The sequence below is a fragment of the Hylaeus volcanicus genome, chromosome 8, assembly GCF_026283585.1.
Source record: "Hylaeus volcanicus isolate JK05 chromosome 8, UHH_iyHylVolc1.0_haploid, whole genome shotgun sequence".
In the NCBI taxonomy this organism is placed as follows: Eukaryota; Metazoa; Arthropoda; class Insecta; order Hymenoptera; family Colletidae; genus Hylaeus; species Hylaeus volcanicus.
The window spans coordinates 8,060,969-8,080,439 of NC_071983.1; the positions used below are offsets into that span (position 1 = coordinate 8,060,969).

The window sequence follows — 19,471 nt, forward strand, 5'->3', positions numbered from 1 at the left end:
TGAATCTTCAATGTCGGTTTGCTATTCGATCCTTTGCTCTATCATAATTTACTTAAAAGTTATGATTTTGTAATCAGAGCACACCTATCGCGCGTTTCGCTTCATATATTTACAATAATAAGGTGTGTTCTTAATACTTTATCGACGGGTAGCCTACTAACGGGCTTTTTTGCTAGTACTTTACATTTCTGTTTTGTGTGCTGCGCATACTTATGAAGAATTGTGTTTAAAGCACGACAAAAGCAATATAGTTTATTTGAAAATAAAAACAAAATCAAATATATATTCTACTTTAAGAAAAATAATTATATAAAAATTGTTCTATTTAGAAAAATAATTGATAAGTAACTTTATTTAAATTATATGTATGCTATATTATAAATAACCGTACTTGATTGAAATTTGAAAGGGACTAAAAAAGTTCAAATAGGATTAGTAATCTTAAATATGTACCTCTTTTTAAAGTGACTCTTAACTACTACAACCTGTCTATATTATCTTAAATTTTGAATCTCATACAGTTAGTGTCAACATGCTTATCATGTACGGTTGTACATTAAAATATGTTAAAAAATCGAGATTTCTACAAAACTGCATATTAATTCGTACCTAAATTGCCTTGAAAACAAGCAGACTAATAAATAAATAAAAATAAAATAAAGAAATAAATATAAAATAAAGAAATAAAGAAATAAACACTTCTACTTGCTGCAGGAACAAAACTTTTCCTGCAACCCAACTGTTAACCCTTTCATTCTGCAGATCGCTACTATATCGACTTGAAATCTTAGTCGACTGAACCTAATGCTGCCCTCTACACCTTTCCAGCTCAAACTTGATATTTGTATACCGTCATGAATGAGCATCACCTGTTTTTACCGCATTGACTTGCGGTACGTTGTTTACGAATGTGATTGTGCTACGGATTTTTTAAACCACCGGTCAAGAAACGGAACGACGATGTTCCCGCAAAGTTCGCAGAAAAAATATTGGATATTTAGCGACGAGAATGATTTAACAGTGCTGCGAGAGAAAACAAATGCAGAGTTCATCGAGAGGCATGGAGCAAATATGACAGTAAGTCGTTTTATTTTAGATGTTAACTCGTTATTTTTATTAATTGTATTAATTTTCGAACGAATCTCTCATTATGTATCGTGTAGTTTAAGATAGAATTCGAATTTTCGATGAAACATGTTCGTAATCTTATTGCAGGTTATATATGTTTTTACCTCCATCGATAAATTGAAATGTTTTTGATCGAACTTGTTGATACATGCGCATGCTGTTTTGTATTGTTATTTTTCTATGTCATTTTTCATTTTGTTTACTTTCATGTCTTTATTTTAATATAAACGTGCTCAATTTCACCAGCCTAATATTTACAATTTTGTATCGCTATATCATATAAATCTATCTGTAAATATAAACATTTTTTTTCTCAAAAACCACCTTTACAAAATGTTGCTTGCTTACATGCTACAGAAACTTAATCCTACTGTTTGATCAACACTGATTGACTATTAACAAATTAGTTGTATTACTCTATGCAAAATATTCATTTTAAATATACTTTACAAAGCCAGAAGAAAGGGAGGAGTATTTTCTATCTCACACAGAGGAACGTACGTTACTTCGATTTTATGAATCGCAATTGAGAGATTTCTGTCGACGCTTCAGTCCTCCAATGCCCCGAGCTACTATAGCAACAGCATTACATTACTTTAAAAGGTTCTACCTCAGGAACAGTGTTATGGACTATCATCCAAAAGAGATTTTAGTCACGTGTGTTTACTTGGCCTGTAAAGTAATTATCCTTTTACTTTGTAACTTGTTTGCAAATTCATTTCATAACAAGGTTTAATATTTTAGGTAGAGGAATTCAATGTATCTATATATCAGTTTGTTGCCAACATTAAAGGTGATAGAGAAAAGGCATCTGACATTATACTTAATAATGAATTACTTCTTATGCAACAGTTGAACTATAATTTAACAGTACATAATCCATTTAGACCCGTAGAGGGATTAATGATAGATATCAAGGTATATCGTCAAAGCCATTATACAAGAATGAATGTTATGCCTTGACAGATGTAGCTTGTATACTTTCAGACAAGGTATTCTTCTTTGGAAAATCCAGAAAGGTTGAGGCCATACATAGACGAATTTCTAGAAAGAGTCTTCTTGACGGACAGCGTTTTACTTTATGCTCCAAGTCAAGTTGCATTAGCTGCAACACTGCATGCTGCATCTAGAGCATCTGCTAATCTAGACAATTATGTGACCGATATATTGTTTTCAAAAGAACACTTAGGGTGTATAATTGAAGCAGTAAGAAGTAAATATATTGTTCTTTGAACTTATAGTACTTACAAATACTTTTGCAATACAGCATAACTGTGATATTACATGAATATTACAGAGATAAGGTCTATGGCTAAATGCGTAGAATCTCCTTCGAGGGATGTGGTGAGAGTTTTAGAAAAGAAATTAGAAAAATGTAGAAATCAAGAAAATAATCCCGACAGTGAAATGTAAATATAACAATTTAAGATAACCTGTTAATTAATATCTCATCTTTATACGAATAAGATATTTTCCAATTTGACTAGATTTTAAACAGTACATAATTACAGATATAAACAAAGGATGCAGGAAATGCTGGATGAAGAAGATTTGCAAGACAATGAGAAATATGCCAAAATTATGCAGGACCAAGCAGCAAGCGATGATAAGATTCTGGGAGTCAGTAAAACCTTGTCTCCTTCTGCCCTTTAATAAATAAAACTATAAGAACTCTCGTTATCATTTTTATACCTCAATTTATTGTATAGGTATAATAAATAATTTATTACTTTACTTTTTATAATAGTATACATCAGAAAAATTACAATATTATTTATTAATACTATTTGTATATTACTTGGAAATAAAAATGTATTTCTTCACTTTGTCCATTCGAAACAGGAATATATACTGTCTCCTTATAATAAATGCAAATAACGAAATTCATACGATTTTTACACCTTTCCTAAGTCCTTATTATTACTTAATCACAAATACTCGATTCCTCAGAGTTTGACCTACTAAACACATGTTCCCATGGTTTCAGTTCCATTATCCGCTCATGCGGTACAGACTTTGGTAATTAACTTCGATTTTTATTGCTTGAAAAGACTTAAATTTACAGTGCAAAACGCTAAAGCTAAAGTTTTTAAAGTTACTCATTGTGTGCATTCATCAGAGACAATTGTTGAGTGATTTTCTGCTTTGATTCGTCTAGTCACTTCGAATGGACGAATCAAAGCAAAGAATCTAAGAGTATCGATCGACAGTTGCGCAACTGTTGTCTCTGATAAATGCACTGCAATAATGTGTATCATTTATGTATTCACGAGTCTTGATGCCTGAAGTCCAACCTTTGACTCAAATGATACGTCGGATTGTTGGTGGGTATATTTTGAAAAATCGACTGTTGTCCCATCGACAGGTTGCTTGGCAATGGTTGCACGATAGGCAAGGCAGGTGGTAGAGGGACTGTTGTTAAATGCTGAGGAAAAATCGGTGTCGTTGGTTGTGGTTGTCCTGGGTAGTTAAAGAACCTGTACAATATTTTCGCAGTTTAAAATAAATGAAATATTCATAAATATAAAAAGAGAAAAGTATAATCACCATAAACGATCCCCGACAAAAATCGGTCGCGGTGTGGGAATCCCCAAACTCGAATAGTACTGTTGCGCCAGTAACTCCACGTCATTTGTATACTTTCTTTTCCACTTGGTGCGCCTGTTTTGAAACCAAATTTTAATCTGTGGACAAAAAATACAGGAGATTCCTGAAAGGTGAATTCGATGATAGCGAGTAGTATTATACGTATACTTCTTGCATTATGTGCATAACTAGAAAACCTTAACTCTTTAGGTGTTAGGTAAGTTAAAAACTCTTTCGTCGTTTACTTAGCTTTTATGCATGGTAAAATATTTTTAAACCACCTGAAAAAGATGAAATTACTCATAGTCCGACAGTTTAATATTTTATTTAGTATTTTATTAAGTTTTCCATTCAGTTGGCAATTGTTCCGAATGCAATTTAAGGATTTCGCGCTATACCCTTACTTGTTAAAAGATGCAAGACCTTAGACGTGAAACGTTACAGTGGTTATGGAAGATGTACTTAAATAAAAAGAAAATTTTACAAATAATCGTAAAGTGAGGTAAAGTATGAGTTAGATATTTCTTTGCATTTCGGAATATCGAAACAAAAAAATTGCCCCGGGTGAGGATCGAACTCACGACCTTAAGATTATGAGACTTACGCGCTGCCTACTGCGCTACCGAGGCGGTTGTACAAAGCTATTCCTAGTATAATTAAGTAGTTAACTTTGCAAATCAATACTTCTAAGGGTTGTATAAGCAACATTAAATTATTTTTAAAATTCTAACGATATATAATGCATAAAAAATGTTTGGAACACTTCGTGAACACAAGATTTCTCAAAAATCAAGAAAGGGTTATTCACATCTTAAGAGGGCATTTTTCGAGAATTTTTTTCGAACAAACGATGCAAGTAAATCAATGTAATGCTTAATAGTAATAACAATCTGAAACTTCGAGATGCAATTAAAATGAATATCCTTGAATTGGTTAAGCCTTTATAATGTAAACAGTAAAATATACTATTCCCTCAAATATTAATAAGAATCACGGTTTAGAATAAGTATTCATTGAAAACATGCATCGTGAGGAATTTTTCTATATTTTTATATCTATTGATTAAATAATTAAAAATTAATTTCCGACAGTAGCTAAATCCATTATTAACAATTGTTGATTGTTGATGCAATTGTGTGGAATTTTGCTGTAATATTAATGTTTCGCGAATAATTTTTTCAATGGATTCAAGTGCCCTCAAATCGACCATCACGCGGTAATCGTTCACCCTTCGCCCTTCTCTTTTTCGTGAGGCACAAACGACGCGCGCGAGTCGTGGACCACGACCCTCGCATGCAAGGCTTAAAAATAAAGTTAAAAAACTTCAGTGAGTTAAATATCATCGGAATTAGTCAATAGAAGATTGGAAAAGGATATTGTGGACCGATTAGTCGAAGTTGAAAGTGTTTGATTGTAGGTGGCGAATGTTCGTAAGTGTCCAATGAGCGGAGATGTATGATATGACTTTACTCGAGTGTCAACTGTTCTAAGAAAGCCATACCCCAAGAAAAATTGACCCTACCATGCGATCAATTTTGTAAATAAAGAAACACGAGATCAAACTACAGTCAGGTTCAGGTAAATTAGTTCAATAAGAGATCTCGGGTGAATTTGATGTGCTCTCGACGCCACCTTGACTAATGTTGCTCGAGGAATCATTCAGCACAGTTTTCGCTGCGTATGGAAGTGGATCGAGCCCAACTGCCTGGTGAAAAGCGAAAACGAACGAACACGTGAGGCGACCACGAGGAAAAAATGATCTCGGAATTTTCTGAGAGCAAGCCGGATTCGGAGCATTCGAAGCGGTAATATATCCTAATTAAAAAATCGACGCCTCTTCGGGCCGTCGCCTCGGAGCATCCGTCGTCCGGGACGTTTGGTTCTTGTGGCATGCTGAATCGGAGAAACACCAAGAGAAGAAGGGGACTCCCGGGAGCTGGCTCGTTAACTACGAGAAATATTGTGACAGTTATGTCTGCGGCACGACACGTCTCCTTCTTCCCTCTGATCCGTCGTCTGATCGTCCTCCCTTTTGCCATGATCGCGAAAGATAATTATCTGTCTCGTTCGCGGTGCCCATCGCGATATTTCCACCGTTCTGGCAATTACCACCGTTGGCTACGTTGCTTATCCCGTCGCTCGCGACCGAACGGACCAGAGAAATATCTGGGGCGTTATAATAAATTAATTAATTTAAAGCGCGGCCAACAGAACAGCCGCGACACTTGCTACAAAGTAAACGGTCGACTTATGCAACTGCTTTAATCTATTTTACAACTTTGTGCAGTTATCGCGGAGATTACTTAAATCTTTCCCGAAATTACGAGTTCCGAGTGCCAGGGTAATATTAGAACCGCGACGAAATCGTTCGAATACATGAAAACATCAGTTAGACCGTGGCTAGAACTTATTGTTAGTGGCAGCTACTGACATTCTTGTTGGGAGCTTTGTGGCTTCGAGCATGGGTAGTATTTCGTGGTTCGCTCGGAAATATTTATTCGTGTTTTATGTCTCAGTTCTATTATTTCTAAATACTTGTAAATTAGTAGAAAAGCAAATTTTACATGGCAAAGTTTTCTCTCCTGTTGTAACATCAACCCTTTAACGTCGAGCTCCTTTTTGTCAGGTAGAAACAAGAATTTTCTTCACAAAATTATTATAACATTTTTGACGAATGACACAGATAATTAATTTTGCCCATCTCCGAGCCGAGAGTTAATTAAAGATTTCTGTGAAAGGAAGAAGAAATCGTTTTGTTCTGTTATTCCTTCTCTGACAGCGAGAAGAAAGGGCGTACAAGTGCTAATTGGTCCTAAAGGGCGACCTTCGCCTCATGGCGCCACGATGTGGCGCCTACACATATGGTGGCCCCCAGAAATCATAATTCAGAAGGCAGTTGATTTTGAGGAACTCGGGGTACATGGAACTTAAACTATTTCAGGTGGCGAAGCCTGCGGAAGTCGCAGCGAACGTTATCAAAATTTATTGTGTCGAGTGCACCTTGGTCGAGACGACTTCCGCAGAATGTGTTTCCCTTCAATTTTCAACTTCCCCATCCTGAACATCTTTAACCATCTTTAACCATCGTATCACAGTGTCAGAGTATCACTTTCGCGTCGAGGATGAATAACGATGAGTACATAACATAATGTATACCTGAGTTTCAGTGAGTTTCAAACTCTTGCTGAGCTGCAACCTTTTCGCTACGCTCAGGTATTTGTTCCTCTCGAATTCCGCTTCCAACGACTTAATTTGTGCGGCGGTGAACGCCGTGCGGGGTCTCTTCTTCCTTTCGTCATCGCTAATCGCGCCGACGGTTTTTTCTTGAACGTCTCTGTCCGCACCTGTCATGGAGTTGGCACCGCTACTGCTGGTGCATGCTTCTGCAACATCGTTTGGAAAAGTGGTAACTAGAGTTTCGACGTAATACATTTATAACATACTAGCTGCACCACGCGGTTTCACCCGTGTGAAATACTATTTTGTAAGAGATACGTTGTAAGAGTTACGTATTTTGTAAGCTTTTAAAAATTAAAAGTGGCGAATTGAGTAACGGATTTTACAGTGTGGGCTTTTAGACCAAAAAGGTTGAGAAACATTGCTATCAATAAGGGTTCTCCAATCTACGAGCATATCAATTTAGCCCACTATAGTGTATTTTAATTAAAATTTGTAAAATTTACAATGTAAAGTATATTATCTATCTATTTATTGATAATTATATATCTATATACAGATAATGTTGGATCAATATTCTGGATCATGTTTTCTTTATATGTTCGTGTACACCATAAATGTATAAAATCCACAGTCTAGAGATAACTCTTGTTACGCGTCCACTGGGGACTGATGATTAAAAAACGTTTTCTTATCATGTAATTATCAAATAATTGCGGTCATGTTACTTTTCCGCGATTAAATGTAATGAAACCGCGTTGTAATTAAATGAGCAGTAATAACACGTGTGTCGCAAGAGATTAACGTAATCGAGCCTTAAAATCTTTGTAAAACTGTTTTTATACAATTTTACTTTGTCCCAATAGTTTTAAATTGTAAATTCGTTAACAAATTTTGTTTTGGACTTATCAACTTAGCATAGAAAAAAAATTCTTCTAACCGCTTAAATCGAGGGATATCTAAAGGAAGGGGCAGTCATTAATCGCGAGCGTGTTTCGTACGTCCGTAGCGCGACTGTTTTTTTTTCGTTTTTAATTGCTTTTAAACGAGATCGATCCGAACAACGACTCGTTCAGACCCGACGAGGCTCAATTACCCCCGTGAAATTTTCCTCCTCGTCAATCTCGGAACCTTTTTGCCCCGTCGAAGTTGTTTATATTTATATTTATCCCGAGTGTACAAGCGGAGCGTACAAGACATCGCGCCTCGCTGGTGAGGAATGTCTTCGGGGTCTCTTTTAGTCGACTGGTAACAGAACCGCGCTCTAAGCTCCGGGGATCATCTTCTAATTATCTGCCCATTACTCATCCGACGAAAAACCGTGGCACCGCGACGCCTCGACTACTGGATATATGTCTGCCTCTTCGGGGAGAAAAAAAAAAAAGACACAGCGAAGCTATATTATACCTTTCACGAAATCCGAATAGCCGTATGGTTGTATCACCTTCGTGAGAACAATTTCAATTGAAAACACTTCACCGACTGATAGCCTGTTAATAGGCATTTTGCTAAGACAACTAATGCTTTGTTATCTGTTATTAAGATAGTGTTTAATACTCTCATCGTTATATGAGTACCATTCAGTGTTCGATTAAACATTAATAACAATCACGGTTCAGAATAAGTATCCATTCGAGACATTAATCGTGAGAAATTTGTCAATATTCTAATATCTATCGATTGCACCAACTAAATATTAATTTCTGTCAATAGTTACATTAATTGCTAACAATACTTAATATTTAAACAATGACGGGGAATATGATTTTGCTGCGACATAAATGTTTCACGAATTATTGTCTCTATGTTTTCAACGAGCCTTAGTTTGGTTTGGTTAGTTTTAAGACATGTTTCTAAGTTAGTTTTAAGGCATGCGTGTACGAGTCTCTGTCCTCTACCAAATAATTATTAATCATTTGTTCCATTCTTTTGTTTATTCGTAGGTCGTATAATTAACTCTTAATTAGTTGAGCATTCATAAATACAACCTATTCTTCTTTAGAAGGCGTAAGCTGGACACATTAATTTTGATTATTTTTACTTGCAACAAAATCGTGCATGCTCTTAAAAACTAAATAAATCTGCGTACAAAAGACTTTATAAAACTTCCTTATAGATTAAGAAAAAATCCTCAAAAAGAACTAAAAATTGACGCCTATACTAAAGTACTTTTGCATAGCACTGTACATATCTAAATAAAATAAAAAATGTTGAGTTTCGTCCCCAACTGTAGAACTATCCGTCAAACCTGAAGAAAGCATCGCTTATTTTAGCACCAATAAATCGATGGTTGAAGCTTCCTTGTTCAGAAGGAGAATAGATCGAATCGAGCGAACCTCGGGTTTGAGGGGGCAATAAATATCTCTAAAAAAGTATTTGCGTCGCGGTTACGGGGACCGCGTAGTGTCATTTACCGGCTACTAATTGTCAGATGGCGACGTAATTGTCGCGTTTCTCGCGCGTTTTTCTCTTCGGTCTTCTCTTCAGCCCGTACTACCGACGTCGTCGGCTAAAACCGTACCGCCTCTATTTCACTCGACGTGGGCACCACGTTGCGCGACGCGCACGTTTCTGCACGTGTAAATTCAGGAAAGATTCCAACTCCGACGCCTGTATATCAGTGTGCACGGATAATAATATCAAATTGTTCTACGTGTTGCACATGTTTACGTTTCATTGCGTAAACGGTAGTCTGGAACAATGGTGGCCGAACCTTATCGTCAGTGAGTGGTGAAAATTTATTTGGAAAAATGAAGAATATGTGTCGTATGAACATTTATATGACCATTAAATTTATATGGAATAACATTGAATTTGCAAGTACGTAAATTACGCTATTATTGTACAGAGTTATTTGAGCCGTTTATTTCACAAATCGATGAACTCCATAAAACAAAAAGTTGAGAAATGCGATGTAATAATGTTTGTCGTTTAATGGTGTTGATCTATAGTATTCATGAAAGTTACTACAAATATAAAAAGTTATGACTACATCAAGTGCTCCGACACTATAATTTAAGATTTTTCAAAAAGTTTGTTGACAAAGTGAAACGATATTTATTGATTTACTTTTAGTATGAAACAAATAAGTTAGTGTTCATCAAGTCAGAACTCATGAATCATTTGGAATTCGCTAGGTTCCAAACGGTTCAGCTACGCTGATCGTCGTTCTGAACTCGTTCACGTTGATGAACCGGGAACTATCATCATATATCTCACGTATTATACAAAGTGGCTCCATAAGGGTGACGGCTAAACAGTTAATGGATTTTGCAATTTTAAGACCATGCTATATTTCATTGCAGAAAATTGTCTACCGGACAGACAATTTTGCAATATTAATCTTTTTCTATAAAATACAATTGATAACGTTGAATTATCTAATTGAATTGGATAATTCAAACTTTTTAATTACTTCAATTGCTGATTACTGTTATCATGAACGTAATTAGATTCATGATAACAGTAACTAGCGAATGAATTATTTGAAAAGTTTGAGTTATTTAATTGAATTAATACATAATTGAAGTACGATTGGGTAACCGAATTGGGTAGACAATTAAATTACAGTATAATTCAATAAGTACAACTGTGATTATCGAAAAATGTTGGATACCATTCTTTGAGAGACAATTTCGAATCAATTCTCAAACACTCAATGATAGCAACACTCGTGCTATCTGTTTATCCAGAGGTGTGCATTTTCACCGCTTTAAATTGTGAATTCTTATCCAGTACTTTTTCCCAAGACAAACGAAAGAAAATAAGTCTGAGTTCCTCGGGGCATCGACGCTAAATTCTTTGCCGGAAGCGTCCGAACGAACGGAAGAGGAAAATATTTTCGGAGGGTGGGGGGGGGCCCCCCCCCCCCCGTTCCCTCGCACGGCTCATTTGTCGTCGACTTTCTGACTCGGTTGCATTGACGGACGAGCTCCGCGAAGAAAGAAGAAGAAAGGGTTAGACCGTGGAAGAAGAGGACGCGGACGGGACAAAAAGGACGCCGAGACGTCCGTGAAGCACGCCCGTCGCTGAAGGAGCGCCGCGAAGCGTCGCCGAAATAGAACACCACGCCCTCTAGTTTACCTAATTGCCGCGAGCCGCGGTGAACTTGTCTCCTAATTATTCGGTGATGAATGGCGGGAGCACGAGTAGAAATGCGCGATAAACCGTGGCTAATTTTCATTCGTTCGGCGTTGCACGATTTCACGCGCGCGGGCCAACACCGTCGGGACAATTAATTCGCGCGCGAGCCGTGCCGATTGGTCAACCCGTGCCACGGAGACAGACAGATGGCCAGGCCCTTTGTTATGATCTAGAATTAGCTGTGCAGCAGCACCGACGCGGTTAAGAAGAGACTTGAACGGAACGGTGTCGATATTTCAACATTCGCAACTGATTGTAAAAAGAAGAAGCTGGACTGCTTCGCATCGCGGAACACGATGTTGCAAGATTCCTGTCATCGAGGGGGTCGACGTTGCGCGCAAAATCGAACGCTATGGAATTGGTTACAGTTGAGTTTAGATGACTACTGGTATGATTTATTAGTACAATGAGAATGCAGGGTGTTTATCGTGACCAATGATGGCCATTCCAATGCACTTATACGAACAAATTTTGCATATTGTTATCCTTCTATAATTACTGCAATTATAATAATAAGCAAAAATTAATGGCTATCTGTTAGGAAATTAGGTCCGATAAATAATCCTTAGGTTGCAATTTACTTTTAAGTACTTTTATTGTATTGGAATTGGCATTCCTTCCTCAAGCTCTAACTGAAGGGAACTGAACCACTAAACGAAAACGTACAGAGTGACTAAATTCGCATGTGCGCGTGGCCCTGTCGTCTTTTACATAAACAGGGTGACCCATTCGAAGTACACACCGGAAGAAACAGTATCTCCTTTCTCACGAGATTAATTTCTCTAATAGATTTCAATGAAAAATCTAACATTATCAATCTTCATATATACAGAATGTCTCAGAATTAATGTAAGAACCGGAAATAAGGGGTAGCTGAAACGATTCTGAACCACAATTTCCTTTGGAGAAATATCAGATGGTGATTCGTTTTTGAATTATTAACGAAAATCACTGACCAATCACAGCGCCCGAGTTGCGCGCGTTCAGCTGGCTATGCCGCTACTTAGCATAAGCTCTCGCGGCTAAGCGCGCGCTAATCGGGGTCTGTGTTTGATCGATGATTTTCGTTAATAATACAAAAACGAAGCCTTCACCGACTTGTTTGCAAAGGATTCCCAGTTCTTAGAGGAGTTCTGGGACACCCTGTAGATTCATTATAATGGAGACCAGGTCGAGAACCTAGAAGGTTGATAATTTAACATATAGTAACAAAATAACGATTAAAGATTTCTACTTAAACTAAAATAATAAATGCACTGCACATATGCAATTATCATTTTTCCATTGAATTATGTTTACTAAACCATAAGTAACTCAAAGCACATGCAGAATGGGTTTTTCAGAGGAGTTGACGAAGATTAATATGAACAATTGCTGCGTGGAAGAGAACGTTCAACGCGCGTCAAGATATTATTTTCATTCACTCAGCGTGCGCAAAGGTGCGCGAATTTATGGTCCGCGCGCGATAAACAGAATCATGCAGAAAACAAACAGCTCATTAGAAGTCGGAAAGCTGAATTCGTTTAAAAGGACAGCATCTTTCGGAGGGGTTTACTCGCTCGCGACGTTGCTTCTCTCAAAGATTTACGAGTCGCGTTGACGGCTTTGTAGTTGGACGGGACGTCCCACATATCTCAAGTCCGAGCGCACGGCGCAAACGAGAATTGTCCTTTCCTTAGATCTCGAATTTATCGCGGCGACCATTATGCCGTGTAAATCACGCGAGCCAGGGATCCTTGGTGGAAATTAGTCGTCGAGGAACTCGGCTATCCCAGCGGAATGAAATTAAGTTGCGCGGAGTCGTCGATCAGCAAACGGCTATCGTAGCTGTTCGTAAATCGCAAACTGTCAGCGTGTTATAACGTTCATCTTGCAACGTGCTAATTTGATCAACTTTCGATTTTGTTTTCCTCTCTTGCTGGAATTGTAGCCGATTCGATGGTTTTTTTTAGATTCTAGAGTATTCGTGGATTAGCTCGCGAAATTGTTTCGAACATGAACACGAATCGTAAAGGTGCGGGATTAGTCGTGTAGGAAAAGCTGTCGACTATGGATCCGAAGATCGTGGGTTCGAATCTCCCTGCCTTGGCTTATTTTCGTAGAGATTTCTACAAAAAAATGGGGGCTCGTCCGAGATGAGGGGGTTACAGTTTACAGTCGGAAGTTGTACAGTAGCAGTCAGCATTGTTGTCGCAATCATTTCTCGATTATTGCGAATGTATGTGTAGATAAACGTATTGATTTAATATAGACATGTGTAAGAGAGCATTGAGACTGTACTTTTCGAAACAACTACGATAACCCCCTATGGGCTCGTGTAACTTTCATGTCAAAAACAATATTCCAATCGCGAAAAATACTCTATTATAGACAAAATGAATAAAGTCATTTACAATTAAATGACTTTATCTAATTCTAATATCCTACGGTCGTGAATGAAAAGTCTAGCGGCATCCTTGTCTAAAAAGGTTTCAGTTTACTAATCGCGGTCGGCGATAAAGTAGCCAAGCAACGCTTTTCTTCCGACTTGATTTACAAATTTTCAGATTTCAAATTGGAAACGTAGTTTTATCAAAATGAAACGTAGCCTATGTTACTCAGGGATAGTGTAGCTTTCTATTACTGAACAATTTTTTAAAATCGGGTCAATAGTTCCGGGGACTACCCATAACATACAAACAAACAAACTTTACCTCTTTATAATATTAGTATAGATTGCTCCAACATATCAGAAGAAATTGGCTCGGAAAATATTTGTTCCGTTAATAAAAAGAACCCAGTTCGCTAGTCGGACTTTCTTTGACCCTCCCTCTGTGCGAATGCTCGTAAAGCTACTAAAATTCTCGTGCCGCGAAGAGTTAACGATCCTCCGTTGCGTTCAAAGAAGCGAAATCAAATGTACCAACGCGCAAGATGTCGCAGAATGGTTCGCGGTCCTCGGTGTCTTTTTTCATTCTGTGGCTAGGTACCGCGCGAACGCACATTTTGCTGCATTTCCATGGCAGAATTAGCAGGAGACAGATAAATAGTGGACGAGAAGCAGGAACATTGAGTGGGCGTGGACCCTACAGGAAGTAATGGATCAAACTCACGGGGCCAACGGTCCTCCGCGCGAACTTACCAATTCGTTGCCACGCGAGGCAATCGGCCTCGGCTCTGTAACAATTACTCCCGTTCACGTCCGCGTTGGTAACAATATGCGAATTAAGTGGAGACGATTACTCTTTATTACGCACTATGTAACAAACGCTTTCATTGAAAAGCTCAAAGCGTTCTTCAGTTTTCCGCATTTAAATGAAAATATTGGGTTGTCTGGGAAACTCGTGGCGATTTTTAGGAAGAATTCAAAGGCAGTTGAATTTTTATATACAGGGTGACACATCTAACACAGGCTACCTGAATATTTCTTTTAGTTATATGCTGCAACAATCATTCTTTTCCAACTTCTATTTTCATTTGGTGGATTTCATGGTCATCGATTTTTTTTCACTGAGAAATATATATATATATATATCTTTTCCTATTGTATTATATAGCTAGCATTAAAACACGTTCAAATATGTGTAATTAATAATATGATCTTGAAATGATATTTTACTGGAAGAATTGAACGGAATGACGTGCGAGAATCTATAAATGTAAACAAACATTTTTTTTTGGGACATTTAAACGAGTTGTTTATAACAAATAAGTAACAACACGAGAGGACAAGAAGAACAGAATAGTTAGTACTTCAGACAATGTACCGCTGAGCAAAGCCACCATTTCGAGCATCTACTGTAATATGTATTACGAAGATAATTTAGTGGAAAGTGAGTGATTGAACATGATAACGCATCTAATCTCTTAAGAGTCATTCGTGAAGCGATAATAATCATATTTGTTTACATTTACAGGGTCTCGATCGTCGTGACGTTGTAGAAGTCTACGATCTTTAATAAACATCCATCTTAAGTTTCAGTTCAATTTTGTGAATAAAATATCGTTGGACTGATACTTTTTTGCTTTTCATTTCAATTCATTTCGTTTCATTTTATATTGAAATAAATTAATTTAATTACATAACTGCCTAAATTATTTCGTTCTATTTCTTCTTTTTTTGTTTTTTACTCCGTTTTTCATACAGAGAGCCTTGATTCGATTTATACGCTATTCTGAGGAATCAGTATTCGGCTCATGCGAGTCAAGCGATTCGTTTCTGAGAGACAAAATGGCGCGTTTAGCAATAGACGACGCTCTTTGCAGATCGAAGTCTGTAATAGTGCCCCTCTGAATATTATTGGTGAATTATTATTTCCGTTAAAAAACAATTCATAATACCATCGATCGTGAATAAATTGAAATCACGCTCGATTTAAATATGTATTTGCACATATGTCAACAGAACAATTTTTGCAAAAAAGTGTCCCTACAGTCATTAATCAAATGGTTTAACGAAACATAAAGATATTGCAGAGAATGTTCAGTAAATAATAAATAATTTTATTATTTGTCGTTGAGGAATTCAAACAAACTCCAAGCCTCTGTCTTTGTTTGTTCACCTGATGTATCATAATTAACTAAGTAACTTGAAAAGACAAACACAAGTGCGAGACACTTGCATAATGTCAAAGTTCTGCAGTCTGGCGTTGCAAAACAATGTCTGTCGGTAAATTTAGTAACATAATAAATGTTATTTCGTTTTATTTGTTACAACGTTCTGACATTTTCTTCAAACAAAAGAAATACTTTGCGAACTTCCTTCTCGTACGTATTTTGCGAACGTTATTTTTGTCATTGCTCTATTATTCAGAGTAAATAGTATTAAGAAATGCAATTTAACTCACCATAACACATCTCTGGTTCAGGAGTGGTGGAACAAACGATATCAGAATCGTCGAATTCAGCTTCCTCTGCCATGGACATGGAGGAATCTGGCGCTACCAGCTTCCATCCCTCAGAGTCGTTCGCTGTTAAAATAATTAACGTCGTAAGAAAAACTTAGAATTAAAAATTTACATTACGAAGCAAACAATAAATTGAAATGGAAGAATTAGATACCATCTTAATGATATTAAAATTCTTGAAACATAAGGACAATTTCTAAAAGAACAGTCTTTACTCGGGAAACATTACTGGAATTCAAATTCTAATTTAAATAGAAGCAAACAAGGAAATTAAAATGAAAGCATTCGACGCCATTTAGATCATATTATAATAAAATTGTTGAAACGTAAAGACAGAATTTCTATGAGGGCAATTTAAAAAAAATATAATTAAACAGAAATTTAAGTTTACTGTAGAATCAGTGCTACGACTCCAATTGAAATATTCGTTAAACGAACGATGAGAGAATAATTCATCTTTTATTCGTCGTTCGTACTGGTTATCTACACAACATATCATCTTTGATACATTGTGTCTAACGCGAGTACTCACATTCGTGTCCGTGTAAATAAATTTCAGTCCGAGCGGGCGAACGGGCCTCGTTATCCGCGCTTTTCTTGCTCGGCGCTAAAAGGCTCTCGATACTGAACGAGCATAGTTTCGTGCCCTCGGCCAACTCGCGCGATTCTTTGGTCAGATCATACGTTTTTGCGCGTTCCTCTGACATCCTAAATTCCCCAACGGTGTTTCACTGTCGTCTAGATCTTATCACCATTCGGTAGTCCGATCGATGCGGCGATCGAACGATTAGATATCTCCAACGCGATTTATCTCTTCACATTCAACAAGCTCAATTAGTGAAATGAGTTTATCAACTTGTCTACGATAGCAGTGCCTCGAGTATCTACGATTCACTTCACATTCCGTGATTATCACTGTCGTGTCACAAAACACTGATGTCCTGGGTCAAAGTGCTGATCATCCATCGAAAGGGTAGAGGATTCGAAGATCGATGATTAAAGATCGATTCGGGGGATCGATATACGCGTACTCAGCGATCCGTTCGCGGGAATAGAGTCGAAACCAGCGACTGTTTGTCAGAGTTGCCCGCGATGTCCAACAATATTCTTTTTTGGCAGCCAAGTGAAATTCTTCGGTTCCCGAGGCGGTATCGAAAAGCCACGTGCTCACGACGTCATCCCTTGGATGGCCAATGACGCGAGAGTTTGGGCGGTCCTTGGCAAGCACGTGCGTTTCTCGAAGGAGCCCCTAATGATCTCGTACAGCGCGACGGTAGCAGTCACTAAACGGTGGTAATGAGGTATCCATAAATTTCTGTCACCGCCATGAAACGCTATTTAATAATTGCCTCGACAGCAACCAGCCCGAGATTTCAAATCAACTTTCCAGCTGTTGCGCGCCGAAACGAATCGAATTTATGCCGACTACCTGATCTTTCCACGCTCGATTCCAACTCGACGAGGACGATCAATTTTTTTCGTTTAGTTAACCTCTCGAAGAACGAATTTTAAGTGAATTTTTATTTTGGAGTTATCAGAAGACATGGTAACGTCTCCGACCAATTTTCAAACGCTACCAAGTCTCTTATTCTCAAGGTCCAAATGGTCGATTTCAGAAGTGCGTATAATGACTTTTTTGGTATCTACGTAGAACGATCAATTTTTCTTCGTTTAGTTAACCTCTTGAGGTACGAATTTTAAATGAATTTTTATTTTGAAGTTATGAGAAGACATGGTAACGTCTCCGACCAAGATCGAACGCTACCAAGTCTCTTAACCCTCGAATCCAAATGGCCGATTTCAGAAGTGCGTAGGTACCAAAAGAAATGATTTTTTGTTACATTCTTTATTTCTTCCTTTCTGACTTCGTTCGTGTCTCCGCGATAAATTTCAGCAAAAATACTTCTTTTGGCGCGACGAGAGTGAAATTTCAGTATTGCGCGCGCACAGGATGACGGAAATACGCCAGATGAACGTTAAAGAAAATTAAATGTACTTATTTTCCTTTTTAATTGGATTATTTAAGTTTAAGCGATGTTTACTTTTTTCCAATGGCCAGGGTTAGCCCATGTATTTCTTACTACTATGAATTCACGAATCATCGCTGGTCAAGTATTGCAACGATGCGAATAAATTAGAAATAAATCAAAAAAAATAAAATAATCTCTTACTATTTTCAGTATCCTCCAAAAAAAAAATACTATTTCAAAAACACATTGCACAGAATAAAATACGCTGTCTTCGTAGCTACAAAATAGACTTTTTGGACGCTTGCTATTTCCAATAATATTTTAGCCAGCTTTGCATCGGTATATTATTAGAGCTCATTTGACTGTCAGCATCGCTCGAATTCCTATGGATTCATATAAAATCGTACGACGCGCGAAATTTGTCGGTTCCATTACGCCATTACGGTCGGCGGGCGCACAATCGACCATAAGTTTAATGAGATTATTAGACGCATAATCGCGTGTATTAACGCGACGATGATAGGGATGACAGAGTGATACAAGAACTGTTGACAGATGTGGAACTTGGCTGGGATTATGCGAACCAGCAAAATACACTGCAGAAATTTGTTTCCAAAGCCACTGGTAGCCAAGTCGCGATTCTTCCGTATAAATCAGATCTGGGAACGTCGGTGGTAACAATCCCTCGACGGACAAGTTCCAATTAAAATTTATTTATGCACGTCGCGGTTGATTTACGATATGGCTCTCTATTTTCTTCGTAATCGAGATATAGCAAGAAGAAATCTGAACTAATCACGTTTAGTTTAGTCTTGCGTTTAGTCTGAAAAACTGATTTTATTATTTATCAACTCATATATGTTGACACGTGGGGCAATAACTTGATCGGAGATTTGGAGATGTGGAGACCCTAACTGGGACGCTCTGTATAATAAAAAAAACTTTTCAAATTGTCGTGATTAGTTTCGCTCCTAATTGTACATTCATCGAATAATAAATACAGTCAAAGGGTGAAATGAAACGACGAATTGCATGGGTTTGAGAGCAAGGACAGCGATAGTCCTGAACAAGGTATGTAGATAGGCTGTTGAAAGGACCGAATAGGGTGTGTCTATGAGATCACGTTACTCGGACACTCCTCTCGCAGGTTCTGCAATATGTTACATTGCCAGAAAACCGAAACCTTCGAAGGAATGAGTCGGCCAAAATGTTTGTCAATTTTACGCTTAATTGGTGCCGCGATCGACAGTTCTTAAGGTGGGAGGGGTGTAAATTATCGGTTCCTGTGGACGTGTCAACCGCAAAACACGACGACCGAAAAACAGTTACCTCGCCTTGAACATATTTTCGGAGTCGTGTTTCGTCAGACGAAAAATCTCGGCGTCGCGTCGCGACACGTCGTGTTCACACCGTTGTAATAAACCATCTCGCATCGACTTGCTTAGTGGCTGCCATTGATTAATAGGGGATTCTCACTAGGAACTTAGAGTACAGTATTTAACTAATCGCTATTTTAGTGGGAATTCCCTCTTACTCCAATCCTTCTAGGGAAGGATGAAACAAAAGAACCAAAATTTGTGC

The 19,471-nt window shown here is 37.8% G+C and overlaps 2 protein-coding genes and 1 non-coding gene across 3 annotated transcripts; 1 reads left to right on the forward strand and 2 right to left on the reverse strand.

The window, feature by feature from the left end:
- The first annotated feature begins 437 nt into the window (after positions 1–437).
- LOC128880618 (cyclin-H) lies at positions 438–2,956 on the forward strand. The gene is made up of 6 exons (XM_054130889.1): positions 438–1,077; positions 1,583–1,807; positions 1,873–2,046; positions 2,116–2,341; positions 2,426–2,537; positions 2,640–2,956. Exons 1-6 carry the CDS (start codon positions 859–861, stop codon positions 2,779–2,781), a joined length of 1,098 nt encoding a protein of 365 aa, XP_053986864.1. The 5' UTR covers positions 438–858; the 3' UTR covers positions 2,782–2,956.
- Positions 2,957–3,108: 152 nt separating this feature from the next.
- On the reverse strand, positions 3,109–17,006 carry LOC128880619 (homeobox protein ceh-19-like). Its single transcript, XM_054130891.1, has 5 exons — positions 16,453–17,006; positions 15,861–15,983; positions 6,871–7,097; positions 3,676–3,812; positions 3,109–3,605 (listed from the first exon to the last, which is right to left on the reverse strand). The coding sequence occupies exons 1-5, from the start codon at positions 16,625–16,627 to the stop codon at positions 3,395–3,397; spliced, it is 873 nt and encodes a 290-aa protein (XP_053986866.1). The 5' UTR covers positions 16,628–17,006; the 3' UTR covers positions 3,109–3,394.
- Positions 4,271–4,343, reverse strand: Trnam-cau (transfer RNA methionine (anticodon CAU)). The gene has a single exon. It is a non-coding gene; the product is annotated as a tRNA-Met (tRNA).
- Positions 17,007–19,471: the final 2,465 nt, after the last annotated feature.

Excerpts from the sequence above, each read along its gene's own strand:
- LOC128880618 (XM_054130889.1), top strand. The coding sequence starts at position 859 with ATGAGCATCACCTGTTTTTACCGCATTGACTTGCGGTACGTTGTTTAC. Across the intron at positions 1,808-1,872 it reads GTGTTTACTTGGCCTGTAAA|GTAGAGGAATTCAATGTATC; the intron begins GTAATTATCCTT and ends TTAATATTTTAG. Across the intron at positions 2,047-2,115 it reads GATTAATGATAGATATCAAG|ACAAGGTATTCTTCTTTGGA; the intron begins GTATATCGTCAA and ends GTATACTTTCAG.
- LOC128880619 (XM_054130891.1), bottom strand. The coding sequence starts at position 16,627 with ATGTCAGAGGAACGCGCAAAAACGTATGATCTGACCAAAGAATCGCGC. Across the intron at positions 15,984-16,452 it reads TTATTTACACGGACACGAAT|CGAACGACTCTGAGGGATGG; the intron begins GTGAGTACTCGC and ends TTATTTTAACAG. Across the intron at positions 7,098-15,860 it reads TGAACCAGAGATGTGTTATG|AAGCATGCACCAGCAGTAGC; the intron begins GTGAGTTAAATT and ends ACGATGTTGCAG.